Source organism: Chelon labrosus (assembly GCF_963514085.1).
Source record: "Chelon labrosus genome assembly, chromosome: 21".
NCBI classification, from domain to species: Eukaryota; Metazoa; Chordata; class Actinopteri; order Mugiliformes; family Mugilidae; genus Chelon; species Chelon labrosus.
Window position 1 is genome coordinate 14,476,003 of NC_140354.1, and position 23,912 is coordinate 14,499,914.

The 23,912-nt window shown below is 46.0% G+C and overlaps 1 protein-coding gene across 2 annotated transcripts; it reads left to right on the plus strand.

Moving 5' to 3' along the window:
• Positions 1 to 179: 179 nt before the first annotated feature.
• Positions 180 to 23,405, plus strand: ap2a1 (adaptor related protein complex 2 subunit alpha 1). 2 transcript variants are annotated; one of them, XM_084570578.1, is made up of 21 exons: positions 180 to 1,201; positions 5,316 to 5,527; positions 8,268 to 8,461; positions 8,547 to 8,676; positions 8,772 to 8,873; positions 9,096 to 9,355; positions 10,053 to 10,221; positions 10,318 to 10,455; positions 11,104 to 11,286; positions 11,613 to 11,710; positions 11,790 to 12,021; positions 12,176 to 12,364; positions 12,477 to 12,631; positions 16,860 to 16,922; positions 18,591 to 18,673; positions 19,103 to 19,191; positions 19,893 to 20,017; positions 20,159 to 20,275; positions 20,835 to 20,904; positions 21,187 to 21,321; positions 21,572 to 23,405. In XM_084570578.1, exons 1-21 carry the CDS (start codon positions 1,135 to 1,137, stop codon positions 21,647 to 21,649), a joined length of 2,889 nt encoding a protein of 962 aa, XP_084426704.1. In that variant the 5' UTR covers positions 180 to 1,134; the 3' UTR covers positions 21,650 to 23,405. The 2 variants fall into 2 exon arrangements, with proteins under 2 accessions (XP_084426704.1, XP_084426705.1); XM_084570579.1 differs by lacking the exon at positions 16,860 to 16,922 and having other exon boundaries at positions 181 to 1,201.
• The last annotated feature ends 507 nt before the right edge of the window (positions 23,406 to 23,912 follow it).

Below are 23,912 nucleotides of genomic sequence, written 5' to 3' on the forward strand. Positions count from 1 at the left end.
AGATAAGAGTATAACATATGATTAGATATTAGTATGAGATTAATTAATACAGAATTATTCTCATTTGGACGCATAATGTAGAACTACAATGCAGCAAAAGGTAATTGTAATAGATGGATGCATCCGTATCCATATCTATAAGGAAGAGGTAAAAAAAAACGTAAGTGAAAGCCAAAGGTGGTAGAACTCCTTCTCCGTCTCTACTGTTCTCTACTGTCCACTCCTTGCAGGCGTGCTCTCTCCATTGCTCAAACCGTTGTCTTTCAAAATAGAGGTCCTCCTTGCCGAGTCGCTGGATGTGGACACTGCGCGCTGGACCAATCAGCGCGGCCTTACGCTCGGCCAACGGAAAGGAGCGTGCGCGTGCACGTCCGCGAAGCGCGCTCACGCTGTTCTGCTGTCACGAGCCTTATCCGAGCCGTGGAGTGGAGGCTGGAGAATTAGATCGGACATCAATTATACAGGACATCTTATTTTTTTTAACCAAATTCAGTGCGCGACAAAGAGTGCGGGGCTGTAATATCACATCGCTGGTTGGCAACTGACACTCTCTACTGAGTTCTTCCGGTCAATCGGTGATGTACTCCAGTATTTGAATGATATTGCTAGCCAGCTAGCTAGCTAGCTGTTAAGCTAGTTTTACGGTGCGTTGACTCGAAGTAACTTAACATTATATTCTCGGACGGTACTCTTATTAACACGTCTGACCGCTTTCGCCTAAGAGACGTTCAGGTAGTGGGTGGTTTTAACTTCAGCGAATTATTGCTGTGGGTGTTACGCGTCGCTTCTAATCCTAGCAAGATAAGGATTGAATGAAATAACGTTAGCTTGCCGTAGCCAGTAGCCAACGGAAACGAACCAGCCAACGGGGATAACGTTAACTTATCCTGCCCGCCGGTTGATCCACCGCCATCCGCCGAACCTAGCAGCAGGCTATCCGAGCTAGCCACCCAGAAGGGTCCAGGTAGCCGCCTGGTCGTAAAGTTGTAGCCGCCAGCGACGGGGGACGGCGAAGCAGCTAGCTAGCTACCACTAAACGTCAAGTTGGCCATCTTCCACTTCGGTCCGGTGTGAAAGGCTGACCAGTTTATTTTTCCACGGATAAGGCCGGAGTGAGGACAGAAACCTGCAAACATGCCGGCTGTGTCGAAGGGAGATGGAATGCGCGGATTAGCTGTCTTCATCTCGGACATTAGAAACTGTAAGTGACCTTCCTCATTTAAAGCTAACAACACTAGTTGACATTACCCAGGTTGTTGCTGGTTGCACTCTCATACATGCTGTAGTGAAATGACGTGGTGGCATCGACGCCAAGAGCGGCGGGTCGCCTGTAGGTGTCTATTTATTATTTATTTATTTATTTATTTACGCTATTACAGTTAATATCCAGATGTTGTCAGTGGCATGATCATGTTGCTCGCTGCAGCAGAAATCAAGGGTCTACATCTTACACGCTGAAAGCGAGGCCTCCTGTGTTTGATCGTCCCCTAGACTCGCTTTAGTCCAACACATCGTGGACATCTGTGAGGTATTACACGTCCAGATGTGTAAACTAAAGGGGTGTTTCTGTCATTTTTTTAAGATGACATCACGACCATACAACAATTAGATGGTGACTTTGAATGCAGCGCTCTCTCTGCTTTTACAGGAGGAGGAGAGAAAAAAAAAAAAAAACCTCAGCATGATCCAGCTTCATCCTGGGCCCCAGTCACAATCCACTGACAGACTAAGACATACAAATAGAAAAGACATCAGGAAATAAATAATCATTGACATATATATACCGTAAACCAATAGAAATGTATTCACACATACTGCTAGTGTTATTTTATAATGTTTTGCCTTTTTGAAATGTACCATTAATATTCAGAAACCAGTATCACACTCAATGACGAGCTTTCTCTTCTCGTTGGGTGATCACAGCAACTTTCCCAAGACATCACCGTCTAGTTTTCTGCTTCCACCGCGATTAGCTCTGGTAATGCATGGGGCCTGCTAAAAGTAGGTCAGCAGTTATTGTTTAGTTTGCGTTGGGTAATAGGTGACAAGGCAGTGATGGCCACCTATTGGTCTCTGATGCACCGGCTTTCGGCGGCAGTGTACATTTTTTTTTTTTTTGCACTTTTGGAATCTGTGCAGCACCGTTTGAGCTTTTGGGGTGTGATTGTAACGAGCTTCGAAAAAGTCGCGGCCATCGACTTGAGATTCAACCACCTTGGTCGAAACCGAAAAACCTAAAAATGAATCTTTATATAATATTTTTATAATATATTGAAATACATCCACGCGGCGGACATGCCCGTGCTGGCTGCGGTTGTTGCTTGCTTCATTACAACATCCAGTTTCAGCCGGAAAATTTTCGGTGACCGAATATTCGGTGCATCCCTAATTCTCTCTCAGGGATGTGTCATTTCTATATCGAGACACTCATATTTAATTGACCTTCTGATTGGTCTCCTTCCCTTTGTCAAGTCCAGACTGTGTTACGTTTGCTTGTCGACTAAATCTTGAGGTTTTCAGTGTTTTCCTGTAGAGATGAACTCCCAGACTTGCATTCTTTGTCTAACCTAGCAACAGTAACGTAGGAAGTCGGGACTCGACAAAGGGTAGGAGCCCTCTGGTTGGTTTATTTAGTCTCTCAGCACACCATCTTATCACCTAGGATCACGTATTCTAGGTAAAATTACAGCAACGCAGCAAATCCACAAACCCAGGTTGTACATATAATCTTCTGTCCCAACATAAAATCCAAAATACAAAGCCCGTTGTAAACCCAATCCCCAGCCTTGCTTATTTATCGTTAAACACATTCTGCTGTAGCTTTTTATAATAATAATACCTTTCGCAGCTCTTGTACAAACAACAATACACCCGACAATTGCTCAACATCGCACTGGATCATTTATTGAGGAAGTCGATAACTGTATTGGCTTTATTAGTTATGGAGACGTAAAGTGGGATCTTCACCTTTTTAGCCTTCTGAGCCCGGCTTTTCATTATTTAATTCAACGTGCCTAGTCATTGGGTTCGTTCAGCCGTCGCCTAAAGTCGTTAGATTTTAGCGCTGGTTAATAAGTAGTTTTAAACGACGTTTTAATTCAGCTATAAACTGGAAGTGTGTTGTGACAACATTGACACAAAAAAGGACGCGCTTTGACTCGCATCCTTAAATAGTAATTTATATAACGCCTTAAGGGCGCTTCTCTTGGCGTTGCCGGCGCAATCAGCGTCTTCATTTATGAATCAGAATCTTCTGAAACCCTGAATGTAATACTTTAAATCTCTTGTTCGGCTCTGCGTCTTGGGGTCACTGTCGCTCCAGAAATGTAAAAATTGCAAAGGAAACACCTGGAGCCATGTGCTCTTTTCAAATCCCCCACGAGCTGTCTAGGATTTTGTTTGTCTTGGCCCATATGGATTCAAGGGGTCGGTGTTATTGGAGTGACATAAGCAGAAGGTTTAACGTCGGTAGCAAAGGAAATAAAAATCACCAGCTCATCTGTGAAAGCACCTTTCTATTTGAAAACATTTAGGTTTGCAGACATGGGTGCGCCAGGAGGGGTAGCTCAACCACCCGCAAAGAGAATCTCCTGAAACTGACAAAGTTACGGGTTTGGAGGAGGTGATGATATTATCTCCTGTCAGGAATGTGACTGCTTTGGACGTGTGCACAGTGTCTATTATGTGTCACGGGGGGGGGGGGGGGTTTCAAGGACTGGACCATGTAGTATAAAGAAATATTAACATTTCTTCTAATTTTTGTAGTCTTTTGTCCGATCTTTTCAAGAGCTATAGTTGTGTTCAGGGACCAGATGAAGTTAGAGTGCCAGGTTGAGATTATGCAGGCTCCACGAAGTTGAATGCACCTTGAATCATGTCAGGGAGGTGGAGACTAGGGGGTGTACATGTATTCGTCTGGAGCCGGGATCCAAACACCAACCTTGAGTGAGTTTGGGATGCTCCAGTATCCAGTTTCTGTCGCGCTATATCAATCAACACGTGCGTATTTGGTGCTTTTATCACAAATTGACAATTGATACGTTTGGCTTCACCGTTGGAGCTCTTACTCCTGTTAAGAGGGAGTCGTCCTTGCCTTCGCCGTAGTGCAGGCTCTAGGTTCTGTTTTGTTACTGAAAATAAAAATTGAATTGAGCGCTAAGCCCTCGCTGCTTTTGTTCACTCAATAAATAAACAAATATTGGGTTTTTTCTTCCCCCTCTCCTGCACCCAAACCATTGAACCTTCACTCTTATACCGAACCAAATTTTGTGTACCGTTACGCTGCGAGAGGAAACTGAGCGCACTTCCTTTTCCAACATTTAAAACAATGTGTGTGTGGGGGGGAGAAAAAAAAAACAGTTCAGAAATGTAGCCATTCATGAAATCAGCCTTAACATTTGATCGTGCGGTCAGTTATATTTGGACTAATGTAAACTGGCAATTGTAGGAACAGTGGTTGCGCAACCGTAGCAACCAACAGCAACGTAGCGTGCGTCCCAAGAAGCGCTCCAGTCGTTTGACAAGTATCACTGCGCCTTTAACGGTGCGTCCTGTGGCGTTTGGAGGTCTTGCTCTCATTAATTAAACTTAAACACTCATTCAACTTTGATATTTAATCATTTAAGAACTCGAGAGAAGATTAATTAATCTAACTAATATGCAGATAAAACGGATGTTGAGCTTGACGTTGGCGCTTGTTGCTTTAAAAGAAAACAGTGAAACGTGTGAGATCTGATCATTTATTTTCCGTGCAATTAAACTTGTGACTTGGCGACCCTCGTGCCGTTCGATTGTTCTGCGCTTCAGTAATTTAGGGTCAGCTGTGGCCTTCGGTTAAAATCACCGCGTTTCATTAACGCAGCCCTTTCAAGTGTGGATTTTTTTCGACTGCAGAGTAGAGCCTGCTAATCCTTCTCTATAAGGCTTTGCAGTCGGGGGTTGGACGTGGCATTTTTTCCACTTCTGAAGTAACGTTTGTGACTCGTGGAATTAGCGTTCATTAGCTGCAGTTCATATGATCTGCGGCCAGTCAGGGTCGCCATTTTGACGGGCTAAGCAAATATGCAACCTCTGTTTTTTTTAAGGGTTTTTAAGAAAGAAATTAGATATAAACTCACTTTTATATTTCTTATAGGTCGTCTACATCATTTTGGGTAAAGAGTCTAACCTTGAGTGTTGAGTCATGGTGTCCTTTTTGATTCTTGAACACAAAAATAGTCTGTCGGGCTTCTTTTCTTTTCATTTATTTCTTTTTCTTTTTTTAAGCACGATCCATCACATGCATACTTCAAATTCTGACATCCCTTTCTTTCCAGGTAAGAGCAAGGAGGCCGAGATCAAACGCATCAACAAAGAGCTGGCCAACATCCGCTCCAAGTTTAAAGGAGACAAGGCCCTGGACGGCTACAGCAAGAAAAAGTATGTCTGCAAGCTGCTCTTCATCTTCCTGCTCGGCCACGACATCGACTTCGGACACATGGAGGCGGTCAACCTGCTGAGCTCCAACAAGTACACAGAGAAGCAAATTGTGAGTGTCCTGCTTTGTTTATTACGACACGGCTTGTTGACATTTTGCAGGGCCCCGGTGCGGTCGTTTCCTTGTGGCTCATGTGGCACACTGAGTTCTTTTTGACCTGTAGCAACTCACGTTTAACACCTTTGTTCATCATGCGGAGCGAAATAGAAATGCTCCGGTCACAGGGCGCTTATAAAAATCTAAGCGTGCGGCATCTCTTCTGCATTGCTGCCGGCAAGTTTTCATAATCAAGACCTACTGTGTGCTTGAAAGGTAATACCCAAATTTTTGGTGTTTGAAAGGCTTTGGTTTGTTGGATTAAAGTGTTTCTTAGAGCCGCACATCAAACACTGCGCCTGAACGTCAGTGTTGACAGAACTAGAGATCATTGACCTGCCTGTCATTACCTACGAACCGGCTAGAATCACAAACCCTCAAAGTATCCTGCTTGATCTCAGCTAGTAAACGGTGTTATTTTTAATACCTACGATAGCTCTAGGGCCAGATTGATTGAGTTCACGGTGAGCTCTGTGTAAATGAAAGCATTTTTAAAGCATAGCATCCATAATAATGCCACGGTTGACACTCGGTTTGTTCTCCCCGCAAACGGGTCAACGCCTCCGTCGCAAGGCTCCGCGTTTATTCCTGTGCTGTGGCGTGTCTGCATTGTTCTGTAATTATGCTGCAGAAACGCTCGGCGGTGACTAGTCGGCTGTGCTTCACATAGCCGCGACGGAGCTGAGCACCTCACGTCGCAGCTGAAGGCGCTAAACGCTGATCAACGGTTGCTTTCACTGAAATCACTGCAACACGAGAAACGGAGAAGACAATTCCCGTGTGCTTGGAAACCCACAGCACAGTAATGATGATGTGGGAAAGGAGTCCGCCTGCTAGTGTGAGATTTTCAAAACTTAAATAGCCCCGTTTGAGGCGAACAATAACTCGCCTCCGAGCGAAAACCTACAAGCCGCAGCGATTCCGTCTTCCCGTGCGTGATCTCCGTCCACATTTTTCAATGTTTTATTTTCAAAATCACAGCGCACACAAATGACAAAAGCTGACAACAATGGCTCGAGCGACAATCGATGATTGTTTTGTGCCTGGAAGTTTGAACAAAGTGACAATAATCTGGTGTTTGCGTTCCCATGAGTGCAGGATTAAAAAATCAGCTCGATCTGTCGTGAGTTTTGTTGCTTCTAGTGTTTTTAAAAATTAAAAGTGTGCATTCAAGCATGTTCAGCTTGTACCGCAACCCGTGGAAAAAGATGAAGACGTGTGCAGTTCACGGTTACTTTACATGAAATAAACCAAGAAAGCTTCACAAATATTTTAAGGCAGCTTTTCTCTGGGCTCCATGCAAGAATTTGTGCAAACCGACTCACTCTCTAGTGGCACCTAAGTGTGATTTAAGATTTCCCAATTATCTCATACCTTACTCGTCATAATTGCCCTAATTGGAAAGAATCTTAAGTCAGATATCACACTCGTAGTTAACGTGTCCGTAGTTTACCCCCTCCATACATTGGAGCAGGACGCTACTTCTGCCACGGTGAGCATTTAGTTTCCTGTTTCTGTGTGGCAGACTTGTTTTCTCAGGAACAGGAAATGTTTAGCAAGCAGAATAAGGATGAGTCAGGATCCGTGTGGTTTGCGAGTCGAGCGTTACTCCCTGAACCAGCGGGAGTACTGGTGTCAGACGCATTCCTCCGGTATCTGTCCTCTGGAATGCGAGCGCCATGCGTGTAACGGCAACCATGTGCGGTTACGTGCAGCGCGATGAGCGCCAGGGCTGTCCAGGTCATGGCGTTTTAGGTTAATTGTCTTACAAATTGTTGGGGATTTAACTGTTAGACCTTTGCAGCATTTATTTAAGTTGATACTTGTCTTTTGACACTTTATAACGGCTGCATTTCTTCGGCTATTTACCATAATTTCTCATACAGGTACTTGCCACAGGCCTACCGTGCACACACAACAAGTGTCTTTAAGAACCGTAAACATTTTTGACTCATTAACGGTCTTAAACTCTTTTGTAAAGACACGAAGCACAAGACGCAAGCACAAGCAAGGCTGGCACTGGCAGATGTCGAGGCCGAGCAGAAGCCGCCATCTGTCGCCTCGTACACTCGGCTCAAAGATAAACACACAGTCTGGGTTTTGCTCCTGTGGTTTTACTTTTCAGAAATATCAAAATACTGTTTAATTGTGACCTGACATATATATATGGCTACATTCAGAACAAATGATGTTTCTGAGAAATGCAGTGACGTTGCTTTTCAGTGGTAAAAAAGGAAGGCAAATTAATATATATATAAAAAAAACACTTTATATTTAATGCAGTTGGACATGTTTTGACAATTTGCTTCTGCGTCTTATGGATTTTTCTTTTTTCTTTTAATTGAATTGACTTGTTACGCTCAACTTGAATAATTCCCACTTTGTTGGAAAAGTCAAGAAGCTTAATTAAAGGTTATGTGAAAGCTTTGACTTGACGTGGATTGTTAGTTGGCTAAAATGAATAAAGAAGAATTAAAAACCAGCAAAAGACCTAAAATACTTGATTCTGCAGTGGAAGATTAATGCAGCATTATTGCTGAATGTGGAGGCTGCTCAGATCAAGCTTGCATAGGGGCATGGTGGTGGGCATACACCAGCTACAGGAACGACACACAGTATTAAAGGAGGTATTATTCAGCTGGTATGTCGAGGTATTGACGCAAAGCACGTACCCACTACATCTTTGTTCCTCCAGGGCTACCTGTTCATCTCAGTGCTGGTAAACAGCAACAGCGAGCTGATCCGTCTGATCAACAACGCCATCAAGAACGACCTGTCCAGCCGCAACCCCACCTTCATGTGCCTGGCGCTGCACTGCATTGCGAACGTCGGAAGCCGCGAGATGGCCGAGGCCTTCGCCAGCGAGATCCCCCGCATCCTGGTGGCTGGGTGAGTGTCGCGTGCGATGGGATTTGAATCAAACTTGGCCGCCTTATCGCGTCGTTTTAACCGCTCTTAACGTGGTGCCCCGCAGAGACACGATGGACAGCGTGAAACAGTCGGCCGCTCTGTGCTTGCTGCGGCTCTATAAGACCTCTCCGGACTTGGTGCTGATGGGGGAGTGGACGTCCCGTGTGGTGCACTTGCTCAACGACCAACACATGGTGAGAGCGCAACCGCCGAAGCGGATAAACGATTCCCAGTATCCAGACTGGTGTCGGTGTGAGCTAACGTGTTTGTTCACGACTGTGGTTTTTAGGGTGTGGTGACGGCAGCCATTTCTCTCATCACCTGTCTGAGTCAGAAGAATCCAGATGAGTTCAAGACTTGCGTGTCCCTGGCCGTTTCCCGTTTAAGCAGGGTGAGTGTCTGCACTGATGTAGCCAGACAACCAAGATACGGAGATGAATTGATACCTCTGATGCTAATGTGTGCTGGTAATGAGCTGTGTACTTAAGCAGCTTTATAGTTTAACTCAAAAGACAATGTGAGGTTGCAGGTTTGGGCCGGTTCTCAGGCTTAAGATGTTCCGGGACGGGCGGGTCGGGTTTGTGTCTGACCGCAACCCTTCTGCTTCTCCCAGATTGTGTCGTCGGCCTCCACCGACCTGCAGGACTACACCTACTACTTCGTGCCGGCACCGTGGCTGTCCTGCAAGCTGCTGCGCCTGCTGCAGTGTTACCCGCCGCCGGAAGACGGCGCCGTCAAGGGCCGCCTGGTGGAGTGCCTGGAGACCATCCTCAACAAGGCCCAGGAGCCGCCCAAGTCCAAGAAGGTGCAGCACTCCAATGCTAAGAACGCGATCCTGTTCGAGGCCATCTCGCTCATCATCCACTACGACAGGTGAGTGTCCTGAGCGATAGTTGGCAGGAAGAAAGCGCAACGTGCAGACCCCAAACATGTCGGTATATTCTCTGTCTGTGGATTGGTGCATTGGTGTCCAATAGCATGTAATCTATCGTCTCTAAAAGTTGTTGCAGGCAAAGTATTTTCAGATAAACGGCAAGAGAAAGACTATATTCTGCGGCTCTTCACCCCTCAGCGAACAGGCAGGTTGGCAGCATCAGAAATACTGCCCTTCTCTGCTCTAACACAAGTATCCAGTGGAATAAAATGCAAAGCAGTAACTATTATTAGTAGTTCTAATAAGAGAATGGTGCAATCTGTAACCGTATACATTCGGCACATAATGGCGACAGTGCTGTGTTTAAATCTGGCCTTGTTTTCCTGCAGTTTCCTCTGGTCACAGTGAATGAAACATGAGCACGCAGACACTGTCTCCCACAGAATATGATGATTAAGGCGTCTCCTCTCTAGCCTTTGTTTCCGCCATTATCCGCAAAAGGCCAGTTCCAGTTCGTATCAAATTTAACTTCACACTGTTCTTACTGTTACGACACAAACTGGGTTGCCTCCTGACACGATCCCAACCTCCAGTCCCGGCCGTGCGGCGTGCTGCTGCTGCTGATACCGCGCAAACCTGTGACCCCTGTAGAATTCGGCCCGGCTGTCAGTGAGCTCTGGTTTCTGTGTCCCGCAGCGAGCCGAACCTCCTGGTGCGAGCCTGCAACCAGCTGGGCCAGTTCCTGCAGCACAGAGAGACCAACCTCCGCTACCTGGCTCTGGAGAGCATGTGCACTCTGGCCAGCTCCGAGTTTTCGCACGAAGCCGTCAAGACGCACATCGAGACGGTCATCAACGCCCTCAAGGTGGTGCCTCGCACAAAAAAGAAATCAACACATTTTACTGTTTGAAAGAAGCGCACTACACTAACTAACTGGTGTGTTATGTGATTGCTTCTGCAGACTGAGAGAGATGTGAGTGTTCGACAGCGGGCAGCGGATCTGCTGTACGCCATGTGCGACCGCAGCAACGCTAAGCAGATCGTGGCCGAGATGCTCAGCTACCTTGAGACGGCGGACTACTCCATCAGAGAGGAGATGGTGGGTGTCGGAGGCGGTGCCAAGAAATACTCTGTGCTATGCCAGTGTTTTTTTTTTTTTATGTTAGTTTGCAACGGCTGGTGCCAGGGAGGCGCACGCACAATTAATTCTGGACGCGTTTAACACTGTCGAGGCGAGCGATAAGGTTAACGACGAAGAGTGAATTTGAGCTTAATGTGAGTTTAACGTCGATGTTATTAGCTTTGTGGTGGTGAAACCGAATTTTCTTTCGTTTTGACCTACTCGCCAACCCCTGACACTTGGCAAATCCACTTAACCGGCCTCCCCCTGCAGCGCACATTAACTTGCACATAATTAATGGTAGGTGTGAGAAGGAAAGACGGCACTCAGAGCTGTCCAATTATATGAGGTTAAAAAAGAAATTTAAAATCTAGCAACAGCCTCTTAGAGAGCAGCCACAAGTCAGGCGCTTGCCAAAGGCTGCAGGACCTAAGCACATTGAAGCACACGATTACATACAGTTCGAACCGGAAGCGAGTGGTATCCCACATTAACCAGCTGCCCTGAATATCAAACGCGATCCAGCCGCCTACAGGAAATCAGAAACCAGATGTAGTAGTGCGTCAGCGTGTGACCCTGCAACATGTGAGACTGACCTGTGATTTGTCGTGCCGGCCCCCCGTTCAGGTGCTGAAAGTGGCCATACTCGCCGAGAAGTACGCCGTGGATTACTCCTGGTATGTAGACACCATCCTCAACCTCATCCGCATCGCCGGCGACTACGTCAGCGAGGAGGTGTGGTACCGAGTCATTCAGATCGTCATCAACCGGGACGACGTGCAGGGCTACGCCGCCAAGACGGTCTTTGAGGTACCCTTGTGCATGAAGTGTGAATGAAAAGACTGGTAAACTTTCCAACGTCTGCCAGTGTCTGCACAGTATTGGAGCTTTTCGATATTTGTTTGTCTAACCTAGCAACAGTAACACAGGAAGTCAAGACGTGACAAAGGGTGGGACGCCTCTGGTTGGTGGTCAGCAGACCAATCCTCATTAATGTAAACTCATTAACTGTTAGTCTGAGAAACTTAACATACCACTTCTTGAAGGATTGCTGCTTATCTTCTATTAAATCAGGCATTTGTTTATTTATTTCAGTCTTTAATGTGATTGTAAACCGGAATCATCGTCTCTTCCAGGCATTGCAAGCCCCCGCCTGCCACGAGAACATGGTAAAGGTCGGAGGCTACATTCTGGGAGAGTTTGGTAATCTGATTGCTGGCGACCCCCGCTCCAGGTAAGTTACGTTTTGCCCTGACGAGACACGAAACTGACGTTTTCAAAGGGTAAATACTTCACTTAACTGTCCCACGCAGTCCCCTGGTCCAGTTCAACCTCCTCCACTCCAAGTTCCACCTGTGCTCCGTGCCGACCCGTGCCCTGCTGCTGTCGGCCTACATCAAGTTCATCAACCTGTTCCCGGAGACCAAGGCCACCATCCAGGAGGTGCTGCGCTGCGACAGCCAGATCCGCAACTCGGACGTGGAGCTGCAGCAGCGCGCGGTGGAGTACCTGAAGCTTTCTTCCATCGCTAGCACTGACGTCCTGGTTAGTTCTGTTTGGTTATTAGGTCCAGGGATGAATGATAAAATAATATTGTAGTCTGGAACTCCACTGTGTTGCTTTCCATGTTGTCCGTCTGCCATTATGAGATATATATTTAGTCAGATGTTAGTCAGATGTTCTCTCGTTTCCCCTCTAGGCAACAGTCTTGGAGGAGATGCCTCCCTTCCCAGAGAGGGAGTCATCAATTCTGGCGAAGCTGAAGAAGAAGAAGGGGCCCGGGGCTGTATCCGTGACAGAGCTGGAAGACAACAAACGGGAGGGCGGGGAGTTGAATGGAGGCAGCGACCGGGGTCCGGACACATCGGCCATGGCAGCGTCTAATGCTGTAAGCAGACTCTCTGTAGAGTTGTTGGCTTTTAAGTAACACCATTAGACAATAAAACGTGTGTTACATTTCCGTGGCTCTGCTGAAAGTTTCCTGTTTTGTTTTTTTCTAGTCTACCCCGTCACCATCAGCAGACCTCCTTGGGATTCGTTCTGCCGCTCCCATCGGTGCGGCTCCAACCAGCGCCGGCAGTCTACTGGTGGACGTGTTCTCTGAGGCAGGGCCTGCTGCGCCTTCTGCCGCTGTGAACGACGACGGCTTCCTGAGGTGAAAGATCATATCGTGTTGAGCTGAGATGGTAGAATCAATGTAGGCCAAAGTCCAGTATGAGTGGCTGACGAAGAGAAAGAGTCTCAGTCCGTGCACTGTATATAACAAACAAATCAGCGATCCAAAGCGTGGTAGGGGACATAAGTTTCTCTAATCCTGTCAAATGCCAGTTTTGTCTCTTTTTTTTTTTTTGTGTTGCATGATGTTTCAGGACTCTCATGGCTGTAACCAACTAACCAAAGCAAACATACTTACTGTTCTAACTGTGCCTCTCATACTGGACCAACCTTAATGGCAAAAACAAGCATCTTAACTCTGTCCTGTGCTCTCGTTCTCTGTCTTTAAACTGTGGTTAAATGTAAGTAGTTGTGGAGTCTGTGGCGTGTTTGTGCTGTTAGACGACTATGCAGCCAGTTGTAATGTGTCACGTGTTGATCGTCGCTCTGTTCGCTCTGTTCTTTCTTTGCTCTATCTTTGTCTGATATGGACCTGTCAACCTGGAGGCGCTCGTAGTCGGATGCTGTAAAAAATCAGCCGCTAAAGGCTCGTACTTGAATCTGGTCGATTGAATTTTCTTTAAGAGGCGTTGCAATTGTTTAGGTCAGTATTTAGGTTAGTCTTTATGTCACATTAATACAGCCTAAGGTAAGTATAAATCTAGGCCTAATTACAGATAGGTGATTGGTGCGGGAATGTTAGCTTTACCCATTTTATAGATGAGTGGAGGCAACTAGTCCCCTGTAGTGGTTAAAGTGACATTCTCAAAGATCTCGCTCTGTCGGCGTGCGTCTGCGGTGTCCCCCACCTTTGGCACTAGTTGGACTCCTCTGACTGGCTTTTCAGCCAATTCAGCATATTGAAGTGGCAGTTGAATGAGTCAGTGGGGGAGATCAGTCTGATTGGCCAGTTTAAGCGAACCAGCGCGCAAGAAGAAAAACAGCAGTGACGGAAGGAAACAAAACACCAGGAGTTCAGGAGACGCCTTTTAAGCCGTCATTTAAAAAAAATAGGGGGTGTCCAACATATGGCTCGTGGTCCAAAACCGGCCCTGCAAAGGTACCTAGAGCAGTGGTTTTCAAAGTGGGGGCCTCAGACAATTGGAGGGAAGTTTGCAAAAATAAAATCTAATTTTTAATCATTATTATACTATTATATAGTGAATAAAAGTAAAAAAAAAAAAAAAAATTCTAAAAGTTGATGTAGCATTTGTAGCATTGTCTGTGGGTTTGCAAAGGGGGTCCTCGGATAGAAGCTGATGCTGTTTGCGGGGCCTTGGCATGGAAAAGTTTGGGAACCCCTGACCTAGAGCATAGATTCTCAACGGGGGGGTCCACGGGGGGGTCCGCGGACCCCTAGTGGTCCGTGGACATTTATAGATATAGCATTATTTTATTCAAATGTGACAACTCACAACTGAAAGCTCATATTTGCCTCAAAGAGTGAATAAATGCCATAATTTAATTTAAAATGCAGCTTCTGCTGTTTCTATCAAATTACACCGCTAACCCCCCAGATCGGGCGGGGGTTCCTCAGGGTCAATCAAAAATATGCAGGGGGTCCCGGAAACCAAAAAAGTTTGCGAACCACTGACCTAGAGGACATAAGAGTAACTGCTGTTCCTCAGTGTTACTCCAGGATGCACTCTTGTGTTAAGAGCTGAAGAAATAACGCACCCAGAACTGAACAGCAGGTGGCAGCATTGTGGTGAAATTGCACTTTTTTTTTTTCTTAAGCAAAAGTTGGCTATAAAGAGTTTAGTTTATTAAATGTACACATTCATAATGCAATTGATCTTTTTTTGCTCTAAAACAAAACGGAAAAGTTGGCGTTGTCGTGGTTATTCTGCTGCTATGTTCGTAGAATACTGCCCCCTGCTGGAGTTATTTCTCTTTACACAGCTTTAAAATGTGGCAGTAATTTTTCAAGTGCAACTTTTTAGCCCAGACAACATGAGGCAACGTCACAGTCGGGCCTCTTTTCCGGTACTTCTTTTAGTTAGTGGTTCGTACCAATCGGCGTTTGTTAAACGTACTTGGACGGCGTGCCTTCAAGGTTGGCAGGTCCGCAACACTTGTCTGTTCTTTTTAATCTTGCTGTGTATGTGACTTGTCTTTCGTCTTTTTTTCTCTCCTTCCCTTCTCTCCATTTCCCTCCGTGTGTGCGTGCGTGCGTGTGTGTGCGTGTGCTTTTTTTGATTTGAATGTGCGTCCGTCTCCCGTCCTCTTCCGCGATTGGACATTGACAGAGATCTGGAACCGCCCACTGAGACCTCCGATTCCCTATTGGTGGAGGGCTCTGGTGACTCAGAGTAAGGGGCCCAGTAGTAAACTACAGACGCGGAATTAGCTAGAGAAATACAAATATGGCACCTCCACATTGTTTTACTCTTAACTTTTATATTTTTTATCTTTAACGTAGTTATATGTGCTGTAGTTTGATGGAATACGAGCCATTTAGGTTTGCATAAAAGCACCTGACTTGCTCTACATATATGTTGATGCCTTTTTAACACATTTAGCGCGGAGACATAAACACAATCAGCTGTTCTGCCGTCCTTTTATCACGAGGTGAAATGAATACAGCAGACAGCGCCGAAGCAAAACAAACCTAAACTCAGCAGTTCTGTAGAGCTTTTTGCCATCGAGCTCATTGTGTAGGATGTATGGCTTGCCACTTTCGCTCTAATCAGATGCTCTGACGAACCCGTTCTATACGCACTGGTGCATTAAGGGTGCACTAGTTTTACCTGACATGAGATCTGTGCAAGATAGTCAATACAGAAAGCAAAGTGTGAGCAGAGTTGTGTTCAATCCACATTAACTGCAGCGTAAAATGCAGGAACACCGACTCGAAGCAGCGAACGGTGTCACTGCTAGTGTAAACAACCGGATAGGTCGAGATGCGATACGATCTATCCGTCCTAACCACATTATCAGCACAGTGTTAGTCATAAAAACCAGAGGCAGGTTGTGGGAACAGAAGAGACTTGATGCAAAACAGCACGAACACACGCACTATAACATGGTTCAAAACATGGTTTCGTGGCAAAAGAAAACTGCTTTTACTCATACAGTTAACTGATACTTACTGGTGCTGTGTTTCTCAAAAGATTTTGATTTAACAGCAGGATGTTTGTGCACATATTTTCAAATCGTTCTAGATAAGGTTAATAATGTTTGCCTTGTCTTATGTGTGTTTGTGTTAAATTACTGGGAGTTTTTCACACTTGCTTGAGGGTGCAAATCTGCCTGTATTGCGTACGTCACACACTTAAAGAATCACATAGGATAAATTAAGCGTAGCCGTTTTCACACCGCAGCTGCTTGAGGATCGGGGCCGCTGATGTGTGGTGTCTTCTTGATTACATACTCGCCCCCAGTCAGCTGTGTGAGGTGTAGAAAGCTCATAATTATAGAATCACTTTCGCTGCTGCGGCGGCACGTGAACCGCACACTTCCAAGTTTCGGTTTTGACCCGTATCGTAATTACGCCCAGTAAAAAAAAAACAGTTTTTGTTTCGTTTCTGTTTTTCTGTCATAACAAACTCTCAATGTCCCGTCCAACACTTGTAAAGCGGGACTAATGCTGTGCGCAGACACGCAAATCTAACATCGACATTGTAACGCACGGCATCAAGCTTTATGTGTAGACTACGTATGTGCTTTTAAACATGTGAACAGAGTCAAAAGTAGAGTGTTAGTCGCATTTGGACAGTTATAATAACCTTCTGTTGTTTTGGCTTTGTACTCAAAATAACCAGTGACTGGGTTAAAATGCTGACAGCCTAAAGTGCCTGTTTCCCCCCCAGTCTGGATAGAAGCTAATCAAAGCTGACAGTCAGCACTTTACCCTCATAGCCATCGCTACGAGTACATTTCCAAATACCTACTGTCTGCATGAGTATTTGTTGCAGTTAAAGGTGCAGGTATCTTTCATTGTGTTATGTCATTTTTGTGCAAAATGCTTTTACTAACCACTTTTGCATTTTATCCTTCTTTCTTCTCCTGTCATGCTTCTCTTAACCCAACCTTCCTCACACCGTTACTTCATCCTGTGTATGCCTGGACGGCTTTTATTTATTTATTTATTTATTTATTTTCCCCATTTCCCATTTCTGCTCTGTCCCTTCATCCCTCATTTGTCCCGTTGGCCTGTGTCCATTCCTTCTCTGTCTCTGTTTGCGGGCTGCCTCTCCTCACCTCTGCGCTGTCCTGTGGTCTCTCAGCTCTGCTCCTCCCTCTGAGGATCCTGCTCCTCCTCTGTCTGAGGCGGACGAACTTCTTAACAAGTAAGGTCTTTCTCCGGGCGTACGGTTATGTCATGTGTTTGCCTAGCTGCGGCTCTGCACACAGTTGCGTGGGAAACTTTTGGGATTGCCAGGATCTCTGCGTTTAGTAGTCATAGAATAAAGTGGTCTGATCGTCATCTAAGTCACAATTACAGAATTAACTAATAACACACAGATAAACTTTTGAGTAATCGTTACCAGTCCAGACTCCAACAAGTATGTGTACCACTGTGCTAATTAACCCTTTGTTGACGTTCTGTCCACCAATCAGGAGCATAACCTTTTTTACTTTTGCTAGGTTACACAAACAATAGCAATACAGGGTCCATTCCCAGAGAAAAACGTTAAAACCGATCGACTTAGTTACCTTTGAAACTGGTAATTATAATTCTTTGAAAAGGGGGGAAAACGTACAGTCAATAAGTTTGGCACCAGCAAAGGAAATAACCATAAATAAAAACTACAAACTGGTTAAAAGACCAGTCATTTTTCCCAGTGTGCACCAACGTTAGCACGGTTGCTAACATCAGTCGTCTCGTCTCCATGTTACCTCGAGACTATCGCATGTTTTTCTTTGGAAATGGACCCCTCGCATTGCTATTTTCTGTCTATCCTAGCAACAGTAACATAGGAAGCCAACAAAAGGTCAATTGGAGTCTTAGGTGACACTAAAACCTCATCCCTCAACCCAGTTTAATGTGAAGCATGGTGGAGGCAGCATCATGGTCTTTGGCTTATTTCCGCTCCTACAAGGCCTGGATGCAATGAACTCCCTTTTCAGACAAATTACCTAATTAGGGCTGTTCAGCTAAGGTATCCTAGAAATGTTGGTGGATGGAAACAGTTTTGTAAGGAGGAATGGTCCAAAACTCTCTTATACGCCTGTAGGAGTAGCTTCTTTTTCCCAGTTTTCGCTGTGATTCTTCAGTTTGCTCAATAAAGACCAAACTGCACATGGTTAGTGTATTTTACTTTAGTCAGATTGTGCTTGGACTCGTGGCTTAAATTAGGATCTGACCACATCAACGCAGAAATCCTGGTGATTCTAAATGGTTCACAAACCTTTTCTTGACACTGTTCAAGGGTTTGGCTGCTTGTTCTGGTGGTGGTGTTTGATCAACGTAGCGCCGTAATGATTTGGGCAATGATGATGAAGTAGACGGATTCCTGAGACGGCTTTCACACCATAAGATCTGTCACTACGCCTAAAAAATGCATCATTACACCTGTTTCATTTGATGTGTTCTCCCTAAAATAAACCTCTTTTGGACGCCGTGTAGGACAGAGGTCTTGGTGAAAGTAATGCAGCAGCAGACGACCGCTGCACTTAACGACCGCTGTTCATCATTTATTAATTACTCATATAACATTTAGTTTGATTTTCATGTCATTTGGTGTAAACGTATTTAACACAAATGCATTCGGTTTAGTTTACACTGATGAGACGGAGCAGAAGGTGCAAATCCTCACAATTAAAAAAGCTGAAAAAAATGATTTTTGTATTTAATTTTTACATAATTAAAGACCCTTTTTCAATTATCAAAATTCCGTCAACCAATTATTTAATCAATCATCTAATTCCTCGTGTTAACAAACGACTTCCTCTGACTCGGCGACGTCTCGCCTCTGTGTTTGATGACCCTGTAAACGCCTTTTTACGTTCTGCAGGTTCGTGTGCAAGAACAACGGGGTTTTGTTCGAGAATCAGCTCCTACAGATCGGCATCAAGTCGGAGTATCGTCAGAATCTGGGTGAGTGGTCTTCACAGAAGAGTCGGGGCTGGGGGTGGAGGGAGGGAGGGGGTTCAACGTGTGAGTATGGCTTGTCATATGTGGACTTGTCAGAATACCAGAGCCCCGCAAAACCAGAGTCTGGTTTCACACCATTTGGATTTCATTATGATACAGTGAGATATTCATATAGTTTTGTTTATTAGCGTGAAATCGCTGCTGTGAACACGACTCTGCTACTGGACGTTCAGCTCTCTTCAGTGAAGTTGCATATCCGGATTGTGTAAATTAGCAATAGGCAAATTTGGAAGAAGCAATAGGTCCATGGACTGTTGACCTGTCCTGCCGGTGCTTTATACCATTTATTCTGAGTACTCAATAAACTACAAGCCGTGATAATAAATTAAATAACCTTTAACAACTAACTGTCTCTCTCTCTCTCTCTCTCAGGGAGAATGTACTTATTCTACGGCAACAAGACGTCGGTGCAGTTCGCCAGCTTCACCACCACGGTCACCTGTCCTGGGGAGTTGCAGTCTCATATCCTTTCTGTGGACAAACAAAGGCGTAGTGAACTTAAAGAACTTGTTTGGATGCGCGTTCTGGGAAAAACAATGAACAGCGTCCAGTGCATTCCATATATTCAGATTCTTGAAATCCATTTATTTACAGTCACAGAAGAAGATTCTCTCACCACGTTGAAAATATGTCCTAAATCCATATACGTCACTCGCCAGCCATTCTGACGAGCTCCCGGTCGACACGGTCAAAAAACTTGTTGCGTCCCCACAAACACACCTCGTTCCCCCCCCCCCCGTAGCTCAGCTATATGCACTTCCATACTAGTGCGCCCCCTAGGTAAAACCCCGGTACTGCATGTAAATGCGCGAACACAGTGATTTAAATTAAAGACAACATGCCTTCTTTAAGAGAAACAGGAGGAAAGGAAGTCTTATAGTTGAAAATCTATCTTAATTGTTGCATAGATTAGACTTATGGACGTCCTTGGTGGAAAAACACACCAAAACAGCAGCACTGTTATGCCAGGGAATGCATAATCCATGACTTATTTTTGTAACACAGCTACCTACAGTTGTCGCTTATGTATGTTCACACTTGTAAATCATTATAAAGCTGCTTAACTTGCATAAATGTAGGATTGCGTTTACCCTACAGAGCAGTGTGTGTGCATTTGCTAGCAGTTGAGTAAAAGTCAGCTACGTTCCTTGACGACCGGACACAGCTCAACGTTCAGACCAAACAAGTGGAGCCGCTGGTGGAGGGCGGAGCCCAGATTCAACAGGTCCTCAACATCGAGTGTCTGACCGACTTCTCCGACGCTCCTCTGCTCAACATAAAGTTCAGGTGAGCTTGCGCAACCAACCAACCCGAGCCCTAAAAGTGTGTTTCTGACGACGAGAAGATTGAAGCGACGCCAAAAAACAGCAGCTGTACGGCGACGAGATAAATTAATTTCAGTGTCGGTGTTGTCGTTGTTATGGTCAGATATGGAGGAGCTCTGCAGAACCTGACGCTCAAGCTGCCCGTCACCATCAACAAGTTCTTCCAGCCAACTGAGATGTCCTCACATGACTTCTTCCAGCGCTGGAAACAGCTTAGCCAGTAAGTGTCGGTCGGGTGTGTGTGTGTGTGTGTGTGTCATCAGCTGATTTATAGGTTTTTCCATCATCCCAGGTTGGTCTGCTTTGGTTGAGCCAAGCCACACACGCTGAGCTTTTTGTTTGCAGGGTCGACTATAGCCAACATATGAAGGTCTCCTCCCTCTTTGCCCAGATGTAGCTGTTGTACACCCGACTAAACGGAGAGTTTTAATCTTTTAAGCGTCTCGTTTTTATCTGTAATCAGTAACTTTGTAGTTTCTGCCTTTATCTGATGGCAATTCGCCTAAAATCTGCCAGATATAGACTCATTCTGCTCTGTGTTGTGTGTATATACACAGAGTAACAGACCTTAAAAAGGCCTGCAAGTTAAATTTGAACTAACACAAATCTGCCCAACCTCGCTGTGCAATGCAGAGGACTTGCACCACACCAGAGCGGTTCAGGTCTCTACACCGTGTTTCAGCACGACTAAACATGTGGGGGGGGAATAAAAACTCCATTAAGATCCGTCCTTTCTGAGGCTCCTGTGTGTGTGTGTGTGTGTGTGTGTGTCTCCTCAGGCCTCAGCAAGAAGCACAAAAGATATTCAAGGCCAACAACAGCATGGACACCGAAGTACTCAAGGCTAAGGTACGGCTGCATCTGCACGGCTCACTCGGCACCGCGCCTCTCCTGCAACTCCTTAAATCTCTCCATTAGCCACATCTGCCTCCTTAATAAACAGCGTAACTCTGAATGCGCAGTAACGCGACCACCAGGCACTTAGTGTTTGTTTACGACTCACCCAGCTGTGCTTTTATACCCCGGTGGATAGTTCTGTCTGATTGGTAGAAGTAGAAGTGTTGAAATCCATCCGGTCTTTGCTCCTCCATCATTTGTGATACGTGTGTGTGTGTGTGTGTGTGTGTGTAGCTGCTGGGACTAGGGACGGCCCTGCTGGACAACGTTGATCCAAACCCAGAGAACTACGTGTGCGCTGGAGTGATCCAGACCAAGGGCCAGCAAGTGGGCTGTCTGCTGAGACTGGAGCCAAACGCACAGGCACAGGTACAGTCGGCCCTACCTTTAAGTCTATGTAGCATGTACAGCCACAACATTATGACCACTGACAGGAGAAGTAAATGACATCTTGTGACAATTCAGTGTTCTGCTGGGAAACTTTTGGACCTGACATTCATTCATTCGCGTGGATGTTACTTAGACACGTAGCACCCGCCTAGACCAGACCAGGCACCCCTGACGCTTTCTCGTATTTTTGCTTTGTCTGACTGCACTAACTCTGCGTCTCTGTGTGCAGATGTACCGCCTGACCCTGCGCTGCAGCAAAGACTCTGTGTCCCGGCGTCTCTGCGAGCTGCTGGCCGAACAGTTCTAGAGTCCGGGACCTCTGTTGGACCAGTACTCCCACCATCCCCACCAGCGACCTCTCTCCACCCCCCCCCCCCCCCCACCCCCACTGGAGCCCCTCCTGCCACACCTCCTCCTCCTCCTCCTCCTCCTCCTCCAACAAAGAATCTTTGAGTTAAAAGAAAAAGAAAAAAAAAAAAAAAGGTGTAACCTACATAAGGGAAAAAGCAGCCGCTGCCAGCAGCAGCAGCAGCAATATTATTGTCATTATTCTTGTCCCAGATTCTGATTCCAGTTCATCTTCTACTTGTTTATTAACATGATGCTACATTCTTCGTTTTTGTTGGTTTACCTGTGTAGCTGGTGTGTGTGTGTGTGTGTGTGTGTGGCCGGGAGTGATTGAGTGATTGAGTGAATGAGTGAGTGAGTAAGCGTGCGTCCCGTGGTTGTGCTGGGGTCTCATTCTGCTCCATCCCGACTGCTCTGTAGTACTGACGCTGTGTATTTTCTGTGTGTGAGAGGTGTGCAGAACATTCCTCCAAGAAGTCAAATGGGAGAAAACGAATAACGACACAACACCCCCCTGCCCCCGGCCCCCGTCCCCCATGCCCCGCGCTAGACAAATGAGACAAGAGGGTTCGGAAAATGCACTTAAGATGTCGGGATCCTCTCTGAGACCCTGCAGCATGAGCCCCTTCCCGCTCTTTAATTTACCCTTAAACGGGTCGATTCCTCTCCCCGAAGCCCCTGCGATCAAACCCCCCCCCCTCCTTTACCCCCCTCTCCCACCCACTTTGCTTCAATATACTAGTGCGCTTGTTTATGTTATTGATGTGTATGTAAATATGTGCCAGTGGACGACTTTATTGCTTCCTGAGACATTCCCGTACCGCTTCGTTTAGAGCGCTGCTGATTATTATTTTTTTACGCCAGGCTGGCTCAGGACGGACACTATGCGGGTGAAGAGGACCGTCCCGTCCCATCCGCGTCACGGGTTCCAGTCGCTTGTCGTTCGAGAAAGCTTAGGGAGGCCGCTCCGGGAGCTGATCGAAGCGAGGGGCATTTATCAGGTGTACGCTTGACCACGAGCCGACCCCTTAGCTCTCGTGTAAGCGGAGGTGATCGGTTGCTTGGCACAAAAAAAGTGTGTCTGTTTACGCACCTGAGCCTGTGGATGAGACGGACTCGGACAGGGACGACTACGTGAGCCGCCCTGGCTCTAGATAGACGATGCTGTTACCGGTTTTAGTTGATCCACCTCGCTACACCGAGTCATTGCTTTTTCTTTTTTCTTTTTTTTTACTATTATTCCTGACGCAGCCTTTACCTACGACTAGAGTAGAGCACAAATCGGCACCTGAAGGAGACGGCAGCTCTGTAGTCAGAGAGGTCAGCCTGAAACATTTCCACACATCCAGATTTTCCGCTTCTCCAAACCCAAAACCACGATCGAGACCAACGCCAACGAATCTGATGTGTAACCAACCACTACAGTGTACGTGTTTGTAGAGAAACGGCTCGCCCGCTCGTCCGCCGCTTTGCCCGCCCGCACACAAGCACTGACGCCGCGCGGGGGGGGGACAGGATGCGAGACGCCCAGGTGTCCATGACAACTACAGGGGGGGGGACTCGGTATACATGTGTGTGTGTGTGAGTGTGAGCGTGGCTGGATGCAGGTAAGAAGAAGGACAGAGAGAGAGAGAGAGAGAGAGAAGAAATTTAAAAAAATAAAAGAAAGAGAAGAAAAAAAAAAAAGACGAAGCCTAAAGACATTTCTAATACATGATCACATTACATTCTGTGGTTGCACGGCAATCGCGGGACGTTGAACTTTGTAGTGGAAAACCGTAGTCATTTTTGTCATTCTGTGAGTGTGTGTGTACGTGAGTTTGTGTGTGCGTGTCTATGCAGTATCCACTAGCTAATGCAGCCTCATGTATCGGTGTTAAGAACCTGTCCAATACCTGTGTTAGAATTAAGATTTACTCTGTAATGAAAGAAAAAAAAAAATGTGAAAGTAAAACTATGCCATATATCCGACATGACGCCTCTTGTCTTTTGTCACCACCACCACCACCACGACGGCTTTCGGTGTTCTGGCATTCGTTCGTGTGGATGTTACTGTAGACGTGTAGCACCGACCTAGACCAGAAGCAGGCACCCCCGCCCCGTAGCAGTGACACTCCTTGATGTTCAGCAGACATCCCCAGCAGGATGCAGCCACAAAAACAGTTTAGGAACAACTGAAAGAACATGAAAAACGGCAAAAACAAGGTGTTGACCTGGCCTCT

Bases quoted from the DNA above. Each gene is read 5' to 3' on its own strand.
- ap2a1 (XM_084570578.1), top strand. From the start codon at position 1,135: ATGCCGGCTGTGTCGAAGGGAGATGGAATGCGCGGATTAGCTGTCTTC. The intron at 8,677-8,771 runs GTGAGAGCGCAA...TGTGGTTTTTAG, and splicing joins TGCTCAACGACCAACACATG to GGTGTGGTGACGGCAGCCAT. The intron at 18,674-19,102 runs GTGAGTGGTCTT...TCTCTCTCTCAG, and splicing joins GGAGTATCGTCAGAATCTGG to GGAGAATGTACTTATTCTAC.